Genomic DNA, 26754 nt, shown 5'->3' on the forward strand with positions numbered 1-26754 from the left:
TGAGCACTAAAGAATTGACGCTTTTGAACTGTGGTGTTGGAGAAGACTCTTGAGAGTCCCTTGGACTGCAAGGAGATCCAACCAGTCCACTCTGAAGATCAGCCCTGGGTGTTCTTTGGAAGGAATGATGCTGAAGCTGAAACTCCAGTACTTTGGCCACCTCATGTGAAGAGCTGACTCTTTGGAAAAGACTCTGATGCTGGGAGGGATTGGGGCCAGGAGAAGGGGACGACAGAGGATGAGATGGCTTGATGGCATCACTGACTCGATCGACGTGACCCTGAGTGAACTCTGGGAGTTGGTGATGGACAGGGAGGCCTGGCGTGCTGCAATTCATGGGGTCACAAAGAGTCGGACACGACTGAGCGACTGAACTGAACTGATATATATATATGTCTATGTGTGTGTTTATACACACACACATACTGTCTGGAGAGGCGTAATCCTTAGGATATTTCATAAATAAAAAAATCAAGGATTCTAAGCCAAAATCCATTAAATTCAATAATTTCTCAGAAATTAAATTCTCTTACTCTAATTTCAATCCACTTCTTGTAATCTTCCGGTTCAAGCAGAAATTCTGGCAGTACATGAGAAATACAAGCTCCTTGAGCACTAAAAAAAAAAAAAAAAAAAAAACAAATTATTATAGAATACTCACAATCCATCTATCACTTGCATATGAACTTTAATGAAATTATTTCATTGTTATATAGTTTATACATGTACTGAATTTTAATTTTAAAATTTAAAACTTATATAATTTTAAAACTTCCCTTATCAATGAAATGTGCATATAATGTCTCCTTCAGGGAATTAATAATGAGAAATAACTTACTAAGTGTCTATAACCATACACATACACATTTACATGCTAATGGGACATAGAGAGTTATATGACTTGGACCCTATTGTCAAGACCATTTTATTGTTGTTATAATATTATAAAACTGAAAAATACATGCAAAAAGTTTGAACACAATAAAATATTAATTAGATAGATCATTAGTTACCCTATGTTAATTGAATGCCTATCACCACATATGCCTGAATATATTAGAATAACATAAACCATCACCTATTTTTCCAGAGTATATCCAAAAATTGCAGACTCTTTGATTATATAAACTTGTAGTATCTTAAATGGGAAATATCTACTTATATTATTTTATACATTTAAAAGAATATATATGTACATACTTTATAATATTTTTTAGTATTTTTTTCACTATCACATTTCTTGAAATACTTTTACCAAAAATCTTCATATGCATGTACACTATTACAAGAACCTCTTTATAGACCTCTAATATAATTTTAGCAGGAGTGTTTCTCAGTGGGATTTTGGGTGTCACTAACTCATTTAGTGAGCAGAGAACACTGCTTACTATAAGCATTTAACAGAGAATTTACCATTAGCATTTTACAGAGAATGCCAGATCTAGTATTTAACTCTATAAACACCCTCAGCAGCTTGCAGTCCTGTAACTAGTGACAAGTGGGAAAAAGAAAAAGCAGAAAGATTATGCTGAAAGCTCAAACCTTGAAGATAACACAGATGAATGAAAAGAGGTAGGGCCTGTTTGTGGGAGGTGAGGCAGAGAGCATGGTTCCAGAGTTGTCAAGTTTGCTGTGGCCCAGGGCCAGAAAAAGCTATTGGAAGAAATCATGCTACAAACATAAAGCTCCTTTGTTTGGAAAATAAATGTCATTTCTTCTCTTCTCATTTCCCATCTGCATTTACATTATTTCTATGAATCTTCATTACACTGGAATTACTATAGGTTTAAATAAAATCTAATTTTAATGGTATACCACTACTTAGAAGTAGCCACACTAAAGCCTATGTAAGAACTCAGTGAGATGATGCCCCAATAAGTTGAAATCCTAGAGGTAAAACAAAGACAACTACTCAAGAGAATTATGAAGAAACTGTAATACTTCCTTGCATGCAAAGCCAAGACAGGATCTGAGGAAAAAATAGTCACTTCTATCACATGCAACTGAGAGCCTAAGGAAAACTATCAGGGAACCACTAAACTGAGAGTTGCTTGAAGAGGGAGACTACAGGGTATTCATTTGAATATTCCCCAGTGCTCACCAGAGAGTAGGCCCTCAGTAACAAATTGAGGCTGAAGAATGCATTTTTGCATTGTTAAAGGCAAGGCAACAAGCCCCAAATGGAGCTGCCTATACTAAACCTCATGCCACCAAATCAAGACTGAGTTAATTTTGGCTCCCCCAGAAATGGAATTGTAAACCAGTCAATCAGGAACCGCCTGATCAGCACTACTTAGGTCACTTGCCTGACAGACCTGCTTCCCCTAAAGGAAAGTAAACTTGGAATAACTAATCTTTTTTTTTTTTTTTTTTTTTGCTGTAAGGGCAGAAAATTTTTTCTTTCTTCCCTTCTAAATTTGTCGGCTTGTCTAACAATCAAATTGACATAGAACAGATTAACAGGGAACAAAACAAATTTAACTACATAACTGTGAAGTGAAGTGAAAGTCGCTCAGTCGTGTCTGACTCTGCGGCATCTCTTGCCCTGTATACCTCTTCAGAGCTCCTTTCTCTGTGCTACACTGAACGCTGACTAGCCGATGAATTGCTGAAAGCCAGTATGATCTTCCCAGGTGGCACTAGTGGTAAAGAACATGCCTGCCAATGCAGGAGACACAGCTTTGATCCCTGGGTTGGGATGATCCCCTGGAGGAGGGCATGGCAACCCACTCCAATATTCTTGCCTGGAGAAGTCCATGGACAAAGGATCCCCGTAGGCTATGGTTCATAGGGTCACAAAGAGTCAGACAAGATTGACGTGACTTAGCATAGCAGTAAGGACTTTAAAATGTACTCAGCTGAATTGTGTTGTTGCTTTATTTTTTAAACATAGAAATATTTATTTAGTAAAGTATGATCCATACATTGTTCTTCTTTTTAAATTTTAATTTATTTTTAATTGGAGGATACTTACTATACAATATTGTGATGGTTTTTGCCATACATCAACAGGAATCAGCCATAGGTGTACACATGCCCCCTCTCTCTTAAACCTCCCTGCCACCTCCCTCCCCATCCCACCCCTCTAGGTTGTGACAGGGCACTGATTTTGGGTTCTCTGTGCCATACAGCAAATTCCTACTGGCTACTTTGTTCTTTAATGGCACTTCATAGAGGCTGTTATGAAGTGAAGGGTAATAGAATAAGCCATGCTAAAATATGCCTCTTTTGCATAGTGATTATTTGGAAAACCTGCAGACAGGAGAAAATCTGAAAACAGAGAAAAGTTCTCCATTTGTAAGGGAAATCTACATTTATAAACAAAATTTACATTAGAAAGAGGGACTGTACCGGAAAGAGAGCTATTACCAGGGATAACTTTCACACCCATGAGACCCATATGCACGGCAGAGTAAGCTTTCTTTATCAAACATTGCCTCCTCTCATCTTCCAGTAAATCCCACCCACCCCCAGCCCTCTGCCTTACCCTTTGAAGCCCTAGACCCTTAAACACCTTAGGTCAGGACTGCATACAAATTTCAATATTCTGGCTGCCTTCTGAGTCATAACTTTGTGAGGCTACCATACAACTTACATACATAATTAAACCTGGGTTTTTTTCCTCATGTTAATCTGTCTTTCTTCATGGCAAATAGATGGGGAAACAGTGGAAACAGTGTCAGACTTTATTTTTATGGGCTCCAAAATCACTACAGATGGCGACTGCAGCCATGAAATTAAAAGACGCTTACTGCTTGGAAGGAAAGTTATGACCAACCTAGATAGCATATTCAAAAGCAGAGACATTACTTTGCCAAAAAGGTCTGTCTAGTCAAGGCTATGGTTTTTCCAGTGGTCATGTGTGGATGTGAGAGTTGGACTATAAAGAAAGCTGACACCTAAGAATTGATGCTTTTGAACTGTGGTGTTGAAGAAGACTCTTGAGAGTCCCTTGGACTGCAAGGAGATCCAACCAGTCCATCCTAAAGGAATCAGTCCTGGGTGTTCATTGGAAGGACTGATGTTGAAGCTGAAACTCCAATAGTTTGGCCACCTGACGCGAAGAGCTGACTCACTGGAAAAGACCCTGATGCTGGGAAAGATTGAGGGCAGGAGGAGAAGGGGACGACAGAGAATGAGATGGTTGGATGGCATCACTGACTCAATGGACATGGGTTTGGGTGGACTTTGAGAGCTGGTGATGGACATGGAGGCCTGGCATGCTGTGGTTCATGTGGTCGCAAAGAGTCAGACATGACTGAGTGACTGAACTGAACTGAATCTGTCTTTTGTTCTTGAAGTTCAGCCAAAAACTTAGAGGGATAAAGGGATAATTAGTTTTCCTCTTCTGTATGAGTCTCGTTTCATTCTTTTCATTTTTAATATATCTCAAGGCCTAATTTCATCAATTGATAAGACAATATTTATAATTATCTTTTGCCAATAGATTTTATGTGTAGTCAGTAGTTTTATAGGATTGACTCTCCATTGATTTGATTACATTTATGCAAAGTTTTCTATGTGAATCTTCTGGGTTTACACTGAGTAGAACAAAACAAAATTAATTGAAATGACTTATTAAAATTTAAACTTAATCTGCCAAATTTTACTTTCTCATTTACCACATAAAACATACAATTTTACTTGTACAAAAGTTCTCACTCACTGACATCAAATTTACATGGGGAAGCTAATAACATTTATGATTATTCTGAACTTTAATACATTTATTTCCATAATGAAACATATACACATATCTTGGATTAATGGCCCAATTTTATTACCTATACTGTCATTCTCTAAATGTTGAAGAATTTTATCACAGCCAACATATACTGATAGGCATGTATTTGCTGATAAAAGAGCAATAAATTTGAATACCTTGGCTTTAATGCCAAAATTATTCTTCCATACCTGCATCCTCATACCATAAAATGTCAAAACAGAAACTACTCATGTTAATGTTAACTCTACTGGGAGCTGTGCCAATAACAATGCTCCAAGAATAACATGATGATCACAAGTGCATAGAGTTTAATGATGCTATCAGAAAACTTTGATTTTTATAATGCACAAGCAATAAGGAGTTATTTAAATATCTAGACTTCTGTTTTGGTTCACATTTAACATTCCATTAGATTTTAAAAGCAAAACTAAACTTCTAAAATAATGGCATTATGATTTTTGCCTTATTGAATTAGAGCATTTTTACTGAATGAATCATCAAGGACCAAGTGTAGGAAGTGGTAAAATTAAAAGACAAGTCATGTGTTTTCTGTTTTAAACTCATAAAAATTTAAATAAAGTTCCCATTTTACCTAATAAAGACACACTTGAACAACCTTACAGACTGGAAGAAAATATTTGCAAATGATGTGACAAACAAAAACTTAATTTTCAAAATATACAAATGATTCCTACAACTCAATAACAACAATAACACTAAAAAAAAAGAATACCTCAATTGAAAAATGGGCAGAAGACCTAAATAGACAGTTCTTCAAAGAAGACATACAGATGGCCAACAATCACCTGAAAAGATTCTAATCATCAGTAATTGAGAATTAGAGAAATGTAAATCAAAACTACAATGAGATATCACCTACCAGTCAGAATGGACATCATTAAAAAGTCTATAAATAATAAATGCTGGAGAGGGAGTGGGGAATAGGGAACCCTCCTACATTCATGATGGGAATGTAAATTGGTAACCCCATTATAGAAAATAGCTCTTTAAAAAAGTAAAACTAAAGTTGCCATATGATCCAGCAATCCTAGTCCTGGTACTATTCCTGAAAGTGAAAGTCACTCAGTCATATCAGACTCTTTGTGACCCCATGAACTGTAGTCCATGGAATTCTCAAGGCCAGAATACTGGAGTGGGTAGCCTTTCCCTTCTCGAGGGGATCTTCCCAAGCCAGGGATCGAACCCAGGTCTCCCACATTGCAGGTGGATTCTTTACCAGTTGAGCCACAAGAGAAGCCCAAGAATATTGGAGTGGGTAGCCTATCCTTTCCCCAGGGGATCTTCCTGACCCAGGAATTGAATCCAGGTCTTTTGCATTGTAGGCAGATTCTTTACCAACTGTGCTATGAGGGAAGCCTATATCTAGACAAAACTAAATTTAAGAAAGTACATGGGCCCCAGTGTTCATTGTAGCACTACTTACAATAGCAAAAACATGGAAACACCCTAAATGTTCATTAAAAGATGAATAAACAAAACATGGAATATGTGTGTGTGTGTGTGTATATATATATATATATTTTTACACAATGGAATATTAGGCATAAAAAAGAATGAAAGTGAAAGTCACTCAGTCATGCCCGACTCTTTGTGACCCCATGGACTTAGTCCATGGAATTCTAGGCCAGAATACTGGAGGGGGTAGCCTTTCCCTTCTCCAGGGGATCTTCCCAACCCAGGGATCGAACCCAGGTCTCCCACATTGCAGGCAGATTCTTTACCAGCTGAGCCACAAGGGAAGCCCAAGAATACTGGAGTAGGTAGCCTATCCCTTCTCCAGCAGATCGTCTTGACCCAGGAATCGAACCGGGGTCTCCTGCATCACAGGTGGATTCTCTACCAACTGAGCTATGAGGGAAGCCCTAAAAAGAATGAAATAATGCCCTTTGCAGCATACATGCGTGGAAATAGAGATTATCGTCCTATTATCATTACTAGTGAAGTAAGTGAGAAAGAGGAAGACAAATACAATGAACATATTTATGAAACAGAAACAGACTCATAGACATAGAGAATAAACTTGTATTCTCCAAAGCAGGGATAGGGAGGGAAGGATTGGGAGTTTGAGATTAGTAGATAAAAACTATTATATATACAATGGATAAGCAACAATTTTCTACTATATATCACAGGCAACTATATTCAATATCCTGTGATAAACCATAATGGAAAAGAATATGGAATATACATATATATGCATATATGAGTCACTTTGCTGTATAGGAGAAATTAATACAGCACTGTAAATCAACTATACTTCAATAACATTTCTAAAATTTAACCAAAGACAGACATCTTTGACAAATACTTGTTTTCTGGAATTCTTTTTTTAAAGATTTTTTTAATAGTCCCCCAGTAACTGTTTATTAGAATGTGAATATATTCCAGATCAATAACTTTAAAAAAAAATTCAGTTACAGAGCATGCATAAAATACAAAGTAGCAATTTACGAGAAGATAGTAGTATCTTCATAACCAATACACCAAAATAATAAAACGGCTACAGAGGAAAACTAAATCGACAGCAATGCCTTTTGTGTGCCCCTCAAGTCATGAGCACCGCAAAAGACAGAAGATTAACTATGAAACATAGCAATCTAGGCAAGCCCACACACATGTATATTTTGGGGATATTCCACCATCCTGAATAGTATCAATTTAGTTGACACAACTTTCAGACACTTCAGAGTTAAGTGCTTAATATTATCCACAAAAAAATCAAACTAAATATTAGTGTGCACATTTCAGAATGAGAAATGAGCTGCTCCACTGATTTCAATAATGTAGTGGAAGAAAACTTTCAGGTTTGTACAATGCCTAAATGCATTCTGTTTAAACTCAAGGTACTATTTCATCTTACGTACTAAAAGAATACATGCCCTTAAGTGGTACCACTTGAGCAGAAATTAACCTCTCTTGTATTCTTTAGACATACTGAAACCAGATATTTAACTGGACTATATTTCATAATATACTACAAAACTCAAAAATCAGCATTGTTAAAATAATTGTCCATGCCTGCTGGTGGTTATGGTGGTAAAACTAGGTTGCATTTACTGGAAGGTTTTAAGACAAAATTAACACTTTGCCTTCGGATACTAAGAGCATTATTGCCTGAGCAATAAAATGCCACGTTATATACTGCTGGGAAATTAGATAAGTTAAATGACTTGGGCTGCCTGATTACTGTAACAGAGGCACCTCAGGCGGAATTCCACCATTCTCTCCAGTTCCCAGCTACTACTGAAATCATCACAGTCTTTTGTGTTGATTAAGATAATTCTTCTCCAGAAAAAAGTGTTTGCCCCTCTATAATCAACTTTGATGTTTACAAAAATTAAAAAACAAAATTTACTAAACTACATAACCCTATTAAGGCATTTTAGAAATTGACTTCCAGAATTATGGAAAATTTATAGGCTCTCAAAATTCTGCTTTGTTTATAGGGCAATTCTTAGATTTATGGAAATATACTCTGCACTGAGAGGAGAGTATGTTAATTATAAGCTGCTCTGTGACGAAATGATAGCTTATTTCTACAGTCTTCTTAATTTGATTTAATCAAGACCAATAGGTCTGAACTTCAAGGGATCAAGTTCTTTTATGTCCTACAGTGACAGCTTCCATGATGAAAAGTAAACAATAATTGAGGAATCTAAACATTCAGCTTATTAAACTAAGGCTAGTGAAGCCATAGCATGAAAAAAAGCTGCAGTCATTTGGAACAAATGGATGTTTTTATAAAGCTAAAATCAAAAGGCTTAAGACATGGAAAAATTCATAAGTATGAGGAAGTAATAAACACAAAAATGACCACAAGAATTACAAATATATTTAAGTCTTAGACCTGACAATTGGATTACACACAGCCTTCTAGGGGAGAAGAGAAGTGCCTTATGTGTTCCGACAGCACTGCACCTTTGGCTTGTTTTCAGTGGTTGGTGGAACATGAATAGGAACCACATTGTTGCCTGGAGACATGTTATTTTCACGTCTGTCTGACATTTGCTTCTGAGAAACAATGCGGTATATCTCTGTCTAGATTGTCTGAAAACCAGCTTCCACATTTGTAGGGTCTAGAGCAGATGTCTCGATGAATGACAAATCGTTTTCTTCTGCAAAAGCTCTTGATTCATCTGCAGGAACTGCTCTGAGATGGTGCAAATCACTCTTATTGCCCACAGGCATGATAACAACATTACTATCAGCATGATCTCTCAGTTCTTTTAGCCATCGCTCTACATTTTCATATGTGAGATGTTTAGCAATGTCATAAACCAATAAGGCACCTACAGCTCCACAATAGTATGCTGATGTTCTACTGTGGTATGGTTCTTGCCCTGGCAAGTCCTGTATCTGTACCTTTATTGTTTTCCCATCAACCTGGATGCTTCTTGTTGCAAACTCTACTCCAATGGTGCTCTTGCTTTCAAGACTAAGCTCATTTTGAGCAAATCGAGACAGGAGATTACTCTTTCCAACACCAGAATCTCCAATAAGGACAGCTTTGAAGAGGTAGTTGTAGTCGTCGTCGTGGGTGCCCGCTGTGCAGCGTAGAAGCGAAGGGGTGGCAGCAGCAGTGGTACCGGTGGGACCAGGGGGCATCGCTGCAGGGGTAACCCGAGCACCAAGTTTCAGCTGCCAGACCCGGTAAAGAACCCCTCAAAGATTTTTTTTTTTTTGGATGTGCACCATTTTTTTTGATGTGCACTTGTGCACCAAGTCCTTACTGAATTTGTTACAATATTGCTTCTGCTTTATGTCTTTTGGTTCTTAGGTCCCCAACCAGGGATTGAGCCCGTACACCCTTGCACTGGAAAGCAAAGTCTTAACCACTGGACTGCCAGGGAAGTCCCTTCTGGCATTCTTATTTCAACAAAACATTTATTTCTAATAGATGAAGAGATTCTTAAAATATTCTATTTCCTGAAATATCACAAGAGCCATTTTATGGTATGTCATGAATGGTTACCATACTGCAGTAATTTAAGAAAACATTTTGGCATATCAAAGCCATAGATCATAGCTAAGCTAAGCTAAGTCGCTTCAGTCGTGTCCGACTCTGTGCAACCCCATAGATGGCAGCCCACCAGGCTCCCCCGTCCCTGGGATTCTCCAGGCAAGAACACTGGAGTGGGTTGCCATTTCCTTCTCCAATTCATGAAAGTGAAAAGTGAAAGTGAAGTCGCTCAGTCGTGGCTGACTCTTAGCGACCCCATGGATGGCAGCCTACCAGGCTCCTCCTCCCATGGGATTCTCTAGACAAGAGTACTGGAGTGGTGTATGGATCTATTAGCCATAGATCATAATTTATTTAAATTAATAATAAAAATCTACTATGGGTCATCTAATATACATTTTATTATTTCTAATACTTTAAAAAAATATTTATTTGGCTCTACCAGGTCTTAGTTCTGACATGTGAACTCTTAGTTGCCATATGTAGGATCTAGCTTCATGACCAGGAATCGAACCCTGGCCCCCTGCATTGGGAGCGTGGAGTCTTAGCATTGAACCACCAGGGAAGTCTCTATTTATAATACTTTTTATCAACCAAAGAAATTTAGTAATTATCATCATCAATTTTATAGATACTGAAATTGGATCTTAAACACGTTAAGTATTAATAACTTGTGAAAAGCCACAAAAGTACAAAAAAATTACAATTTAAGCCTTCATCTGTCTGATTCAAAAGTCTATGCTTTTAATCTACTTCAGTGTACTGTTCCAGAATCACTTCTTTATGTTGTTGCTCAGAAATACTGATATAAATTTTTAAAGAGAAAGGAAGTGAAATCACAAATGAAATTAAATTTACTTATAAAGGGTAAAGGGTTAGTTTTTCTAAGTATATTTTTTTAGTATATGAACAATTTATTTTAAAAATCAATGAGTCCAACAGACTGGGAATGGTTCTGAAAACAATGGTATCTCATTGCAAATGAGGTTTATGAAGAGTTTTTAACAACATGGGAAAAGGTTTAAGTTTAAAACAAGCAGGATTACAATATTTTTGGAAGGTAGGGTGGAGCGTGGGGGCTTCCTTGGTGGCTCAGTGGTAACAAATCCACCTGCCTATGCAGGAGACACAGGTTTGATCCCTGGTCTGGGAATATTCCACATACCCAGGAGCAACTAAGCCCATGTGTCACAACTATTGAGTCTATACTCCAGAGCTTGGGTACCACAACTACCCAGCCCATGCACTGCAACCACTGACGCCCATAAGCTCTAGAGCTCATGCTCTGCAACAACAGAAGCCACTTCAATGAGAAGTCCACACACTGCAACTAGAGAGAAGCCCTCTGCAGAAAAGCCCATGCGGCAATGAAGACCCAATATAGCCAAAAATAAAATAAATAAATAAAAATTTTAAAAATACATTTGGAAGGAAATTTCAACTAAGAAATAAATCCCATAAACTTGACTTGAAGGAAATACAGTAAAATGTTAACCAAAGTTAAAAAATAGTCAATTAAATTAGAAAGTAACAGTTATAGTATTTTTATTTTATGTGATATCCTACTTTACAGTTTCAATGTAGGATACCTGATGTTTATATTCTGCTTTTATATTTTTATATTATAGAAATTACAAATAAAAAAGTTTATTTTTTCAATGAAAATCACATTATAAAAATGATTACTGAATATAAACAAATGAAAGTATATCAAAGGATATTAGGCACTGTATTAGTCAACTCAGGCTATCATAAGAGAATACCACAGGCTGGGTCTCTTGCACAACAGAAATTCATTTTCTCACAATTCTAGAGGCAAGAATTCCAAGAATAAGCAAGGTGCCAACCAATTCTGTTTCTGGTGAGACCCTTCTTCCTTAGGAGACAGCTTCAGGTCCCACCTTTATGACACCATTAACCATAATTACATTAAAAAGGCCCTATCTCCAAACAGTCACATTGGGGGTTAGGGTTTCAACAAGTGTGAATTTTGGGGAGACATGATTCATTCCATAACAGACACAAAAGACCTTAAGCATATTATTTCAAATATAACATATAAATTTATTATAAAATATAACACTCACATGATATTTAAAAAAAAAATAGAAGACATACTAGATTATTGTGGTCTGAAGTATGTGCTTCCAAAAGTCATATGTTAAAACCCTAACCCTCAGTGTTTCAGAATGTTGACTGCATTGGGAGTTAAGGCCTTTAAAGAGGTAATTAAGGTAAAAGGAAGCCCTCAGACTGGGCCCTAATACAATCCGACTGGTGTCCTTTTAAGAATATGGAGTTTAGACACACAGAGAGACACCAGGGACTTGTGCACACAGAGAAAAGACCATGTGGATATAGAGAGCAGGAGTCTGTCTGCAAGCCAAGCCAGAGGCCTCAGAAGAGAATCAATTTGCAGACACCTTGATCTTGTACTTCAAGGTTCCAACACTGTGAGAAAACAAATTTCTATTGTTAAAGGCTTCTAGTCTGTGGTATTTTGTTATGGCTTCTCTAGCAGACTAAGATATTATGGAATAAGAGCCTTAAAAGTTATTTTTAAGACATTATGGTTTAACATTATACACAGTGTTCAAAGTACAGCAGTCATAGTATTATATACCCTACCTTTCTCCAACTTGACCCTTTCTTACTGGTTATACTTCTTTTAGAATGCAAACTCATTACCTTTTCTCCTTTTAGTCCTAATTTTTATATTTCACAAAAGTTTCCATATCGTTTTATGACTGTCCTGAGATCCAATTTCAAGGTTTTATTTCTTTCACTACATAAGTTCAAAAAGCAAATCTCTGTGCGAGACAATATTAATAAATAAATATTTAAGGAACTTTGGATCTATTCCATGTTATCAATGACCCTGGGTGTTAGAGATGCCAGATGAATCAGAGATGCTCCCTGTCCTCAGCATGCTTACATATTAATGGGATACACAGATTCATGAGTAAGTCTGTGGTGTTCAAAGTAATTTATATAGTCACACACAAATGTGCTGTTTTCCTTAACTGACAGCATCTTTCTCATTCTCTCACCCAGACTGGTTGTAGAGGAACAGGGTGGAATGCAGTCTTGGATCTTCACATATCTTAGTCTCTTCTACCCTGAACAGTCTCTTTATAGCAACTCTGTTCTTTGGGATAAACAGTCAAAATTTCAGACCTTCCCATCCCCTCAACAAGATGGCATCATGGAAGAGCAAATAAAGCTTCAATTTCAGGTTGCCTCACTTTTGTGAGTTTCTTCTAAAGCTATGTATATAATTTTTGTAATTTGAATTTGATATTACTTTATAAAGGAAGATCTCCACATTGTGTAAGGCCTCTCAGAATGTGGGTCAGCCCTGAAGTGGGCTTCCATGAGGTAGGGGAGAGGGACTCTTGTACCTGCATGCATGTGGCATTACTTTTCTGGATCCTCAGTCTCTTTGGCAATGACCTCTCCCTCTCCACCTGGCCATCTGCTGCTGAGGCCTGAGATGGGGATCTTGAACCTCTCCTCTTAGTCCCACCCAGAACCAAAAGGGTGTCTCATAACTGCCCCAGTCACTTCCCAGTTGTCACATGTTTTTCATTAATACTGTGGCTGCAGAAACAGCCATCTCCTGCTCTTCCGCCTGTTCAGTGGACTCCCTCTGATTCAGTCAGCCTCCATAACAGATTGCCTGGGTTTTAACTCAGTCACCTTTAGTGACTTTGAAATTCCTATATCCCTTTCAAGCGACAAGAAACTTAAGCCAGTTTTGGTTACTGACATGATAGCGAGAGCCTAAGACACAAAGAAAAAATATTTTGTCCGGTACCATCTAATTTTTTAGACTATAGTATTGCTAGGGACTGAAAAATTCTTATCTGGAAATTAAACAAACAAACAAAAAAAAACTGAACACCAAATCTTTCATTTGCATTCCTATTGTAAGTTTCCTTTTCTTACCCTCCACCCCCATCTCTGCCAAAGAAGGTGAATGAACATCTCTGGCCAACTATGGAGTAGATTCCATATACAAAGTAGCAACATAGAAAAACACAATATTATATTTCAAAATATATTATTTATTTCATAAAGCCCATAAATAGTTACAAGTAACAAATGGTAACTTAGTGGTAGTTAGTAATTTAGTGGGTACAGGAGCATAGAAGTTGGAGTTGTAACACTACCTATGGATGGGGAGAGTTCCAGTGGACCAAGATACTGCAATATAGGCAGAGGAAGTGTTATAAATTCACCAACATTCCCCTGATACTTTTAATGAAAGCCACCTGTCATTTAATCTTTGCAGAGGAACATAGACATTATGCTGACAAGTATTTTTCTGGTATTTTCTATCAGTCATTTATGGAACCTTTCATATGCTTACCTTTTTGAATATTAAAACACTTTAATATGCAGACTAAAAGTTCACAGTATCCAGAATTTGAGATTATACTAACAGTAGTCTGAGGAATACATTTATTGATTTCATCCTTTTTTTTAGTTCAACGGATTTCTATAGTTGCCTTACATGAAGATTCTCAAGATGAAGTCATAGATCAGAAGTATCAGTATCATTTGGAAACGTGTTATAAATGCAAATTAGCATCATAAACTCTGTGAGAAAGAGTCAGTAACCTGCTTAACACACTATGTCAATGATTTGGATGCATGATAAAGTTTGAGAATGACTGCCTTAGATTATAAATTCAATAGGTCATAAAACGCTTATTTTCTATGACTTCTCTAAGGTATATATTACAGGGTTTCATATAAATATATATATATATATATATATTATAGAAACAGGAAATATTTTACAAAAGGACAAATAATATCAAAGTCTGTTTATCTATCTACCCACCCATCTACTTACTTATCTATCCATCCAAGCCATAATTACATTTTTAAATTAGTATACCCATTCTCTTACCTGAGAAAGTCAAGAAGTAAAGAATGTTGCCAATGAAGCTGAATCACCCTTTCAGGGTAATCCACAGGTAAAGACTGACTTGAATTAATTCCAGGTGGCATTTTTCCACACAGGTGGATCAGCACATCATAAATGGTCTTATTATATTTGGAAAAGTCACTCTGTCTGGAAAATTTTCTGGCCGATAGGGCTGATGAGTACACTTGTATTTTATACACATCCCTATGGGAAAATAATATTAAAATTAAAAACATCTTAAAATGTTATAAAAAACCATTCTCAATGACCAAATACAGTTCTATTTAAAATCAAATGAGAAATTATACAATTCACTTCATTTACCTATTTTTTGAGAGTAAAAATTAGATTTTCTTAATAACCCCAGAACTTTCTAGTAACTCGCTTTAAGCACACATCATTATATAATGGTGATGCTGTCAAGTCTGAAAGATTGGATTGTGACTAGAAAATGCTAAGGGCTTTGGAAAAACAGAATAAAGGTTAAATTCTAGACCCACTATCTACAATTGTGTGAGTAAATTCCACTCTAGTACTCTTGCCTGGAAAATCCCATGGACGGAGGAGCCTGGTAGGCTTATATTATTTGATCAAGTGATCCCACCTCTGAGAACCTTCCTATATAACATCTAGAAATGTTTGCTACCATCTATAAACAGACACATTCAATCTTGGCATTGTTTTTAAGAAAATACCGAACAAAATAACAGAAGTAAATGCCCAACAATTAGTGAGAACAGGCAAGTAAATAATGACACATGAATGCAATAACATACAACAAATTAGCGATCAATATTATAGTAAAATATTAGAAACCGAAAATTAAAATCATAAGCTCTATCAAAAACAATAAAAATGAGAATGCTTAATAGCAAAAATTCTGGGATGCAGTCAATGTGGAATAGAAACAAATTTATAGACCTGAAAATAATTAAGCATACCATTCAAGTTTAAAGGAAAAGTAAATCACAAAGAAAACCAATCAGCATTATTTAGAAAATGCAGAGAAAAATAAATCAATCTAATAGCTTATTCATTATGAGACATAAAAGTAAAATATCTAAATCAAGAAAATATAAAATTAAAGTTATAGAGATCTTAAACATACAAACCATACTACTACTAGTTACAAGTATTATATAATGAATTGTAAATGCTCAATGATTTCTCTGAAAATTAAAAACGTAATAATTAGAATACACTAAAACCAGATACACTTTTCAGAAGGAAAAAACAACAAAACAGAAAACTGAAAACTAGGGAATAATTTCTCTAAAAACTTCCCTGGAGTCAGATGATTTATGATTGAGTCTATAAATCAGTAATTCAATCTATGATGCTGAAAATATTTAGTAAAAAACTGAAAAAGATATCTTTTAGGAAAATTAAACAGTTAGAATAACCAAGCTCATGCCTGTGTATAGATGCAAAACTTCTAATACAGCCCGTCTAGTTATATAGATCAGTACTTGCCCCTGTGGTGCTAGCCAGTTACCCCAGTGATGAAAAAGGAGGTAGGAAAACTCTAAGAACCATTACACCAGTATTAACAATGGAGGTGCCTAAATTCCTGTCAAAATTAACACTATAATTAAGTGACTTGATATGACCAATGCAGTTAACTGTTTTAAACATTCTGAGTAATAAAACAACACGTGAAAGAGGTAAAGATACTGTCAAACAGGAGATAGTATCAAAGAAATTGTGTCTTCCCTCTTCACTAACACTATTTACTATCCATCACCCTGATGATACTCTTGATAGACAGCTGAATTTCATTTATACAGAATTAAAATAATCCTGTTTTATACAGTTTCTAAATTTTTCAAGTTTAAAAGGATATCTTGCCCATATCATCCATTCTCATTTCACAGATGAGGAAACTGACGTTCAGAGACTTTCAGTGCTTGCCCCAAATCATTGGATGTTTAGAAGAAATTAAAACGTACATGCATACTCAAAAATTTCTATTTGCATCCTTTTGCTTTTCTAATCGTCTTCTCATAATTTATCAGTTTAAAATAAATTAACATTGAGCTTCACTTCAAACAATCTCAATAAATAGACATTTATATGATACAAGGCAAACATAGAGAAATGTTAGAGAAACATATAGCTGTTACCTTCTTACAGTCTCTGGAATATTAAGAGAATGGGGTCCTTCAGGCCAACCGAAGAGACTGAACCAGGTCTGAGCTGCATTTACAGTCTTCAGAAAGAAGTCATATGTTCTTGTTCCTTCTTTAGGAGAAAAGAATTCCTTGTCTTTTGCCTCATTTTTCAAAGATCTGTTGCCTTTCTTTGGCATTTCACATTTTCCTGATTTCAATCCTTCAGGTATTATTTCCATTCCTAAAATTCACATTTGTTTATATAAAAAGGATTACTTGACAATAAGGTAAAATAATCTGTCAGCTAGACCTATCTGTATGTAGACAAATGGAGCTTATTCTACAAATAATTCTATGTTCTCAATTTACTATAGCTTAAAATTAAACATTATTTTCAAATGGCCAACAGAAATACTTTAAGAAGATATGTTCAATAAAGAAAACTATTCAATTTTCTCCATGTCATAACAGTGTATTAAATATTCCCCAAAATGGAACCTTTCATTTTATATTACATATATAAAACATTTAGACAATTCTTCAGTTTTACTTATTAGACAGATTAAACCTTAGCTGAATAACTTATAAAAACAAAAAATTGGTTTCAGATTCAAAATGACTTTCTGTCCAAGTGAAGCACTTCGATAAAACAAAACATGCTCTAGCTAAAGAAATTTTCAAGAATATAAAATGATTTTATCATGTTTTGTTTTTCAAAAATATCTGCCAATGTAATCGTACAAGCACACACTCATTTCAAAACCTTTCAATATTTAATTTGGCTTGGTCCATTCAATTAAGGGAAAATTTTCAATATTATCCACACCCAGAGAAAGGAATATTTGAAAAGTTAACTGCAAATAACAATATCAAGTTCACATATTTATCTGTGTACAACGTGTTCTTCCCCGGTGGCTCAGTGGTAAAGAACCTATCTGCAATGCAGGAGCCACAGGAGCTGCAGACTCAATCCTTGGGCCGGGAAGATCCCCTGGAGGAGGGCATAGCAACCTACTCCAGTATTCTTGCCTGGAAAATCCCATGGACAGAGGGGCCTAGTGGGCTACAGTCATAGGGTCATAAAGAGTCAGACACGACTGAAGCGACTTAGCATGCACATCTATTTCTAAGATAAGCAACATTGCTGCTGCTGCTGCTGCTGCTAAGTTGCTTCAGTCGTGTCCAACTCTTAGCGACCCCATGGACTGCAGCCTACCAGGCTCCTCCATCCATGGGATTTTCCAGGCCGAGTACTGGATTGGGGTGCCATTGCTTTCTCCTAAGCAACATTGGACCAAGCTAATTAGGCAACAACCCCCCCCTAGTTGAGCAGTTTGAGAATTATGTACAAAGGGTACCTGTACAGACAGTCTCAGCAAATTCACAGGGGCTCTACCAGATATTCAACATTTTAGTTAAATACCACTATAGCATCTGCTTCATATCATATAAACTACCACCCTAGGTTTTTCTACCAAACAATCTAATAAATGGAACTGCTTGGTATAGCTTTTGGCTTAAGAGAAAAATCTTAAGATATTAAGCATATCATTAGCCAAAACCAGAGAATTTCTACTCTAAATCATTGGAAAGAGCACCCAAAGCAGAGAGTGAAAGTGTTAGTCGCTCAGTCATGTCTGACTCTTTGCTATCCCATGAACTGTAGCCTGCCAGGCTCCTCTGTCCATGGAATTCTCCTGGCAAGAATACTGGAGTGAGTAGCCATTTCTTCCTCCAGAGGATCTTCCCAACTCAGGCATCGAACCCAGGTTTCCTGCATTGCAGGAAGATTCTTTACTGTCTGGGCCACCAGGGAAGCCCTTCAAAGCAGATGACCCTCTCAAAACTAGTGACAAATTCAGCTTTCTTCATGGATTTCTTATTACTTGAAAAAACTCTAAGTTTTGCATCAAATAATATTAAACAGATAATGTTTTGGATTGGGCTGGAGAGGTACATTATGTATTTGCCACATACCAACAAACAATCTTCTCTTTGCAGGCTCAGCATCACTAAATTTACTAGGAGCAGTAGAGGGCAAGCCAGTTTTTCTACTGGCAAGCAGACTCTTGCTTTCAGCCTTCACAGAACTGGTATCCTTTTCTACGAATGACACATTGGATTAGAGTAGGTCAAACAAGCATTTGTGAATTCACTCTCAAATTACTGAACCTGAATTTCATAATTATATAAGCATTATAGTAAATATGTATATATATATACATACACACATACATACAGTACAAAAAAAATCTAAGTTCCTATTACTCATGAATAAGATGTAAAATAAGAAGAAAATAAAGAGTGATACGAACTGAACTGAATGAACTTTATTAATAAGGCAATTATTATGATATATCCATTATTGGAGAATGAACAATGTTCAACTTTAGCATAAACAAGTATATATAGTCTTTTAAATGTTTCTACACCCAAATTTTTAGAATTATTATATATAGTGCTCAAAATCATATATAAAAAGCCTGTCACTAAGGAAAGTAATTTTTTCTAGTTAATTTTCTGAAATGAAAGCATTGCTTGGTTATGATTCCATTTTGTACAGCTTTTGATCTCTATTCCAGTTAGAGCTGCTGTGCATACAGTATACTTGGCCACCATGGTAATTCAAACAACCACAAGCAATGCTGAACAAGAAAAGGAAGCAGATATAACCTACCACCAGATATCTACCTACCTACATATCTACTTATCTATCTACATATGCACGTACATTTATATGTGTATGTATATTATATAAGAATACAATATATACTATATAACAATAAAATATTTAGTACAACACATATATTCAGAATGTTATTCCATCAGAGAAGCATGGCCTGTGCAATTCAAAAGATCTAACATGAAAGCTTGGCACCACAGCTCCGGAGCTAGTAAACCATGGGTACATTATACAAGTTCTCTGAAACATCTGTTTTTTATCCATAAAATGAAATCAAGGGCTCTGAACTCATGTGCTTGTTTTGAGGATTACTTTATAGCCAACAACACATATAAATAATCTGGTATATACTGAGTCTCTTCCACCCTTTCAGTACAAAGCCATTCAGAATTTGCCAGAGAACCTTTGCCCAATAGGTATGCACATATCCACAATGCTAAGCCACTGCAGACTCCATAGAAGGACGCCTTAGGAAATTCAATGACAGAATGATTCATTTTGACAGAATGATACTGCATTAGACAGTACCTTTTCAAGTCAACATCAAATGACAAAAGGTTCCTAGTGGGGTACAAACCCACATCTGGACACTTCAACTAAACTCAGTGATTCATATGATACTTTTTTATTTGGCATATTAAGTATAACAACTTAATAATTTTTATTACATATAAGTCATACTTCTTTACTTTTGGGTATACTTAGTATGTTTTAAGATTTCACCTTTACTGAATGTATCATTCTCTAGAGCACAGTAGCTACATATGGAGCTCTGAGTTCTCATAAATTTGGTTAGAATTCCCTGAGCAATGTGCTCATCCTCCCTATGACTCATTTTTTTTAATTAAGAAAATAAATTTATTGGATATGAACATTATCAAATTTTGGTCATCTATGACTCAGTGTCTTAATCTGCAAAGTGAGATTAATAAGAGTACTGAACCATGGTTGTTGGGAAGACTAAATGAAATAACAAATACAAGGCACTCAGCACAGAATGTCATATGCCTAGAAGGCACTAAATATATGTTATAAATTACTACATGCATATTTCTGAAGATATTTTAAACTATTTAAGAATCATGATATCTTTCTATAGTAATGCTTACCCAAATGCATATATTATTTTAAAAAATTATCATACAAAGACTCCATTTTTTTCCTTCTAAAGAAATAGCAGTATTGTGCACAGTAATTCCTCATTATTTGGGGAGGGGCATTATGAAAAATACAAAAAAGTGGTAAAGTAATAATAAGTTATAATATCAATAATAATAAAATGACAATAATAATAATACATTCCAGTTATTTATAGTCTAGGAATCTTCACAAAAGCCTTTTTTTTTTTAATAAACACACCACTAGTATGCTGCTCCCCCATAAAGCACAGTTTGTTTAATAACAGATGTTTAAGGATCTGGGTACTAAAGATAAAAGCAAATGGTAAAATGGTGAGGTGAGAACACAAAATAGAATTTCTACCCAGGTTCTGCAACTTTTCATCCTCTGCTCTTTCTATTACATTGTCTTATTTGATATCTCACATACCATCCATCTAGTATATTAGAAGAATATAACATCAAAATTTGTCAGAAAAATCTTAAAAATTCTGAAAATGTGTGCAAAATTTGTAATACATATGTGCTGAGAAGGAACAATCAGAGCAGTAAGGAGAGACCCCAGGGTATGTGGAAGCCTAGAGAGAGTTTGCACTCATCTCACACGCTAGTAAAGTAATGTTCAAAATTCTCCAAGCCAGGCTTCAGCAATATGTGAACCGTGAACCTCCAGATGTTCAAGCTGGTTTTAGAAAAGGCAGAGGAACCAGAGATCAAATTGCCAACATCCGCTGGATCATGGAAAAAGCAAGAGAGTTCCAGAAAAACATCTATTTCTGCTTTATTGACTATGCCAAAGCCTTTGACTGTGTGGATCACAATAAACTGTGGAAAATTCTTCAAGAGATGGGAATACCAGACCACCTGACCTGCCTCTTGAGAAACCTATATGCAGGTCAGGAAGCAACAGTTAGAACTGGACATGGAACAACAGATTGGTTCCAAATAGGAAAAGGAGTACGTCAAGGCTGTATATTGTCACCCTGCTTATTGAACTTCTATGCAGAGTACATCATGAGAAATGCTGGGCTGGAGGAAGCACAAGCTGGAATCAAGATTGCCAGGAGAAATATCAATAACCTCAGATATGCAGATGACACCACCCTTATGGCAGAAAGTGAAGAGGAACTAAAAAGCCTCTTGATGAAAATGAAAGAGGAGAGTGAAAAAGTTGGCTTAAAGCTCAACATTCAGAAAACGAAGATCATGGCATCCGATTCCATCACTTCATGGGAAATAGATGGGGAAACAGTGTCAGACTTTATTTTTCTGGGCTCCAAAATCCCTGCAGATGGTGACTGCAGCCATGAAATTAAAAGACGCTTACTCCTTGGAAGAAAGGTTATGACCAACCTAGATAGCATATTCAAAAGCAGAGAGACATTACTTTGTCAACACAGGTCCATGTAGTCAAGGCTATGGTTTTTCCAGTGGTCATGTATGGATGTGAGAGCTGGACTGTGAAGAAAGCTGAGAGCCAAAGAATTGACAATTTTGAACTGTGGTGTTGGAGAAGACTCTTGAGAGTCCCTTGGACTGCAAAGAGATCCAACCAGTCCATTCTGAAGGAGATCAGCCCTGGGATTTCTTTGGAAGGAATGATGCTCAAGCTGAAACTCCAGTACTTTGGCCACCTCATGGGAAGAGGTGACTCATTGGACAAGACCCTGATGCTGGGAGGGATTGGGGGCAGCAGGAGAAGGGGACAACAGAGGATGAGATGGCTGGATGGCATCACTGACTCGATGGACGTGATTTTGAGTGAACTCTGGGAGTTGGTGATGGACAGGGAGGCCTGGCGTGCTGCGATTCATGGGGTCACAAAGAGTCGGACACGACTGAGCTACTGAACTGAACTGAGAATTTAATGAGGGGAGTAGGGTGGGTCAACAGTATAAACTATTCTTCAGTAGTGCAGTGACAACAGTTTAATGGATCTAACTTCCTACTTTCCTCTGCTATTTGTCTTCCTCTCTGTGGAAAATAGAGTGGTTTATTGGATTGGTAAATAGGCAAGCAAAACCTGAATTCACTCTTTTTCCTCTTTGGGAACAAGCATGTTCAATGAAGGGATACAGTCTTCTCTTTCCTCCCTATTGTCATCCTGCACACTCACCCAAAGTAGCTAAGAGAGGGAAGCAGAAGTTGAAGGGCAAGAATGAGCAAAGTTAGTTGATTAAATAAGGTCCTTGGACAATGAGATTAAGATAAAGGAACAGCCTAAGGCAGGAAAGAGTCTTCTTTCCTTGGCTTTGTGATGGGAGAGATGGTGGGTAAGGCATGTATGGAATTTGAAAAGTCAGTGTGTTCCTGCCAGATGTTCTCCAGTTCTTCTGAAAAGTCTCAGTCCCCCAAGAATGAGGCAGAACAGATTGAATAGGTTTCACAGGAGTGGTAAACATTTGAAGCAAGTGGAGAAGATGAGAAAACTTGAAAACAGAAAGAGCTGCAATTCAGCGCTGAAACTTAAGTCTTTAATAATCTATACACACAAAAATGTTCGCACTATCCATTGTTCTCAATTTAACAGTTGAAAATGCTGGAGAGGGTGTGTAGAAAGAGACCTTCTACACTGTCAGTAGGAGTGTAAATTGGTACAATCACTATGGAAAACAGTGTGGAGATTCCTCAAAAATGTAAAATAGGATTACCATGGGATTTAGCAATCCCACTTCTGGGCAGATACCCAGATGAAACTAATTCAAAAAGATACATACACCCCTATGTTCATAGAGGCATTACTCACAATAGCCAAGACATGGAAACAACCTAAATGTCCATCAACAGATGAGTGGATAAAGGAGATATGGCATACATATAAAATACACACACACACAATGGAATACTACTCAGCCATCAAAAATGAAATATCATTTCCAGCAACATGGATGGACCTAGAGATTATCATACTAAGTGAAGTAAGTGAGACAGAGAAAGACAAATACCATATGATATCACTTATATGTGGAACCTAAAATATGGCACAAATGAATGTATCTATAAAAAAGAAACAGGTTCACAGACATGGAGAACAGACTTGTATTTGTCAGAGAGGAAGCAGGGAGGGAGAGGGTCACGCTGGGAGTTTGAGGTTGTAAATGCAAACTGTTACATTCAGAATGGAGAAACAACAGGGGCCTAATGTACAGCACATGGCTCTGATAAACCTCAGTCATGAGTGTCTGAGTGGAAAAGAATATAAAAAATATATATATGTGTATGAGTTACTTTGCTATACAGCAGATATCAGCACAACACTGTAAATCAAACAACAGTGTAAATCAACTATACTTCAATAAAAAAGAAATAATAGTCATTCTATTATGAAATTGGAATGAAAAATCCAATTTATAACAACTTACCATTTTTTACAATAATTTTTTGCTCATCAAGATGAATTGCCATATATGAATAAATAGTAAGCATGCAGTTTTCTGCTGTTGCACTAACTGGAAGTGAAAACCTAAAAGTGAAAATATTGCATTTCAGTAAGTTAAAATCTTCAGATGCAGTAAACACAATGAAAAAAAAAATTTAGCTATCCTGGATGTCTATAATAATTAAGACACGAATTAGTCATCATTTTTCTTTCCTCTATCAACACTCTGGTTTTCTTAACTACCTATTGTATCTAGCTTAATGGTGTAAGAATATTTACTTTTAAAGCTTTTAGCAGAGATGGCAAATTTCACTGTCAAGTGTGCACTAAAACACAGCTTGTAATTACACAGGTTCACAGACAGATTCAGGAAATTTTAGAGTTGCAGGAGCCTCAGAGTTAATCCACTCACCTTCTTTCATAGAATCTGTGACAAATGGTATCTAGCTTCAGAGGACCAGCATGACATTCATGACTCAGAAACAACTCATTTCATATCTAGAGAACTGTAACCTCACAAATTGTATTTCAGGGCAACACAAAATCATATCTACAACCTACAATCTCCATTACATTCCTTCAAATTTTAAATACAGTTCACTATATCTTCTCTAAGCCCTCTTTTCCATATTAAAAACATTTAGAACGTTCAAGGGTTCTTTCAACTCCAAGGCCTTTAAATATTTCACATACCACTCTTTAGACACTCTTGTTTTGTGTTTATCCTTTAAATGTGTCTGAGAATTGAAAGTAATATTGTAAAAGCTGTTCAACCAGTACAAAGTAATATTACCTTCCACAATCTGCATACTCTATTTTATGAAAGCATTGTGAAATTATCATTTTCACCAGTCACAAAACACTCTTAGATGATACTGGGCCTAGCTTAGGTGACAACTCTATCCTTGTGCAACTGATTTTTTAATATAAATACTATATTTTATATCTATATCATTGTAATATCACCTTATTGGTTTCAGTTCTGCATTATAGCATACAAAGATAATTTTATTCTTGAATTGGCTATCAAACTAGCTCTTCTATCTAGCTTATTATGGTCACTGGCCAAGGTGAAATGATAAAATATCATTTTATAATCTAAGTTAAATATAGAATGCAAGTAAAATATAGAATAGGATGAGACTAATAAAAATCTGTAGCTGAAATATAATGAGTTGTCAAGGGACATTAAAATAAACATGTTATACGTAATTGAATTGATTTTCGCCTCAGCTCTGCATATGCATTGTTTTTACCTTTACTAATTAGTGTGTATTAAAATATTATGCAAAATATACAGATTCAACATTGTCTTATTTAACCAACCCTAGTCATTCCCTTGCCTCATCCTAAACACATGCATTAGATTGTCCTCTTCAGGATTAGGTTGTATTTTTATATGTAACTTTTTCCACATGATTTCCCTCTTAAAATGAAACTTTAAATTCCTTGATAGCATGAATCATTACTTCTACATACTATGCATTTATGCGAAGTATAGTGACCAATCAAAACTCCATTAACTGACCAACTATGTTTAAGGATATTTTTCAGATTAAATAATATAGTTTATCAACAGACACCATCATCATTGCTATCTTAGAACCAAAAATGTTAATTTTGCTTTAACAGTGATTATAAAAGGAGAAAAAAAAAAGGAAAGAAAAAAAGACAACTCTAGCAAATCCTGTGGGTGCTCTGTCCTTAAGTTCTTACCCCCCAGGAAGTAGTTCTTTGTGCTGGACTCCCATCCTCTGGGTGGGCATGGTGGGGTAACGGTTACCTTCTTCAGACAATTACAACTGGGCTACTGGAGCTACTGAAAGTTCTTAGGAGCTTATGGTCCTCAGAGTAATCCTGCAGCCCAAGCCTGTATGGTGTGGGAGTTTGATAGTCCGACAATCTTGCTTCAAATAGCACAAAAACTGTACAATGGTAACCTCATCTGCAAAGAACTCCAGGGATCAAAGTGAGGTTGGGACTTAATTTTCATATTTATTTGGGATGACTGATTCCTGGTGCTGCTTCCCTTACCTCCTTACTTTTTTTTTTTTTTTTCTTCTGGGACTTCTTCCCTAATAAATAACGTATCCATGAGGTCTCATCTAAAGGTTAGCTTGTGGACAACACTACCCATGACAATTAACCAAATGAACAAACAAAAGAAGCACTATCACTTGAAATATTTATGAAATGGTACAAAACTAAGGAAAATATATTTTGAAATAAAATTTCACTATGAGAATGAAATGGGAATAAATATCAATTGTTTTTCCCTTATAAAACTAGTTTTTCAGAGATAATAAGATATGACTTCAGATGCTCCTTAAAGAATAACCAACATATGCAAAATTCATTTGACCACATTCTTCTTGGAGCATGCAATACAGAAACTGGACAAGTTATACAGTATGGGAATATGAACAATTTTTGCTGCTGCTGCTGCTAAGTTGCTTCAGTCGTGTCCGACTCTGTGTGACCCCCATAGACGGAAGCCCACCAGGCTCCCCTGTCCCTGGGAATCTCTAGGCAAGAACACTGGAGTGGGCCGCCATTTCCTTCTCCAGTGCGTGAAAGGGAAAAGTGAAAGTGAAGTCGCTCAGTCGCGTCCAACTCTTAGCGACCCCATGGACTGCAGCCCACCAGGCTCCGCCATCCATGGGATTTTCCAGGCAAGAGTACTGGAGTGGGGGTGCCATTGCCTTGTCCAAGAACACTTTATACATTGATATTATTAAAAATTCATTTAAACAGAAAAATGACTTTCAGTTGGTAATACTAACACATTATATTAAAAATATTTCTGAGAAAATTGGGTAC

At 36.4% G+C, this 26754-nt stretch overlaps 2 protein-coding genes across 5 annotated transcripts in view; both read right to left on the bottom strand.

Annotated features, from left to right (window-relative positions):
• CFAP47 (cilia and flagella associated protein 47) overlaps positions 1 to 26754 on the bottom strand; it is a 502646-nt gene that overhangs the window by 308985 nt on the left and 166907 nt on the right. For all 4 annotated transcript variants that reach the window (XM_024988430.2, XM_015461736.3, XM_059883840.1 and 1 more), the window contains 5 exons: positions 23918 to 24018; positions 18732 to 18857; positions 16767 to 16995; positions 14626 to 14847; positions 534 to 615 (listed from right to left, as the gene is read on the bottom strand). In XM_024988430.2, the coding sequence (XP_024844198.1) occupies positions 534 to 615; positions 14626 to 14847; positions 16767 to 16995; positions 18732 to 18857; positions 23918 to 24018 (760 nt within the window). The remainder of the gene's footprint in view (positions 1 to 533; positions 616 to 14625; positions 14848 to 16766; positions 16996 to 18731; positions 18858 to 23917; positions 24019 to 26754) is intronic.
• Positions 7153 to 11089, bottom strand: LOC132344293 (ras-related protein Rab-11A-like). Its single transcript, XM_059883695.1, has one exon. It carries the CDS (start codon positions 9350 to 9352, stop codon positions 8786 to 8788), a length of 567 nt encoding a protein of 188 aa, XP_059739678.1. The 5' UTR covers positions 9353 to 11089; the 3' UTR covers positions 7153 to 8785.

The sequence above is a fragment of the Bos taurus genome, chromosome X (genome assembly GCF_002263795.3).
Source record: "Bos taurus isolate L1 Dominette 01449 registration number 42190680 breed Hereford chromosome X, ARS-UCD2.0, whole genome shotgun sequence".
Lineage (NCBI taxonomy): Eukaryota > Metazoa > Chordata > Mammalia > Artiodactyla > Bovidae > Bos > Bos taurus.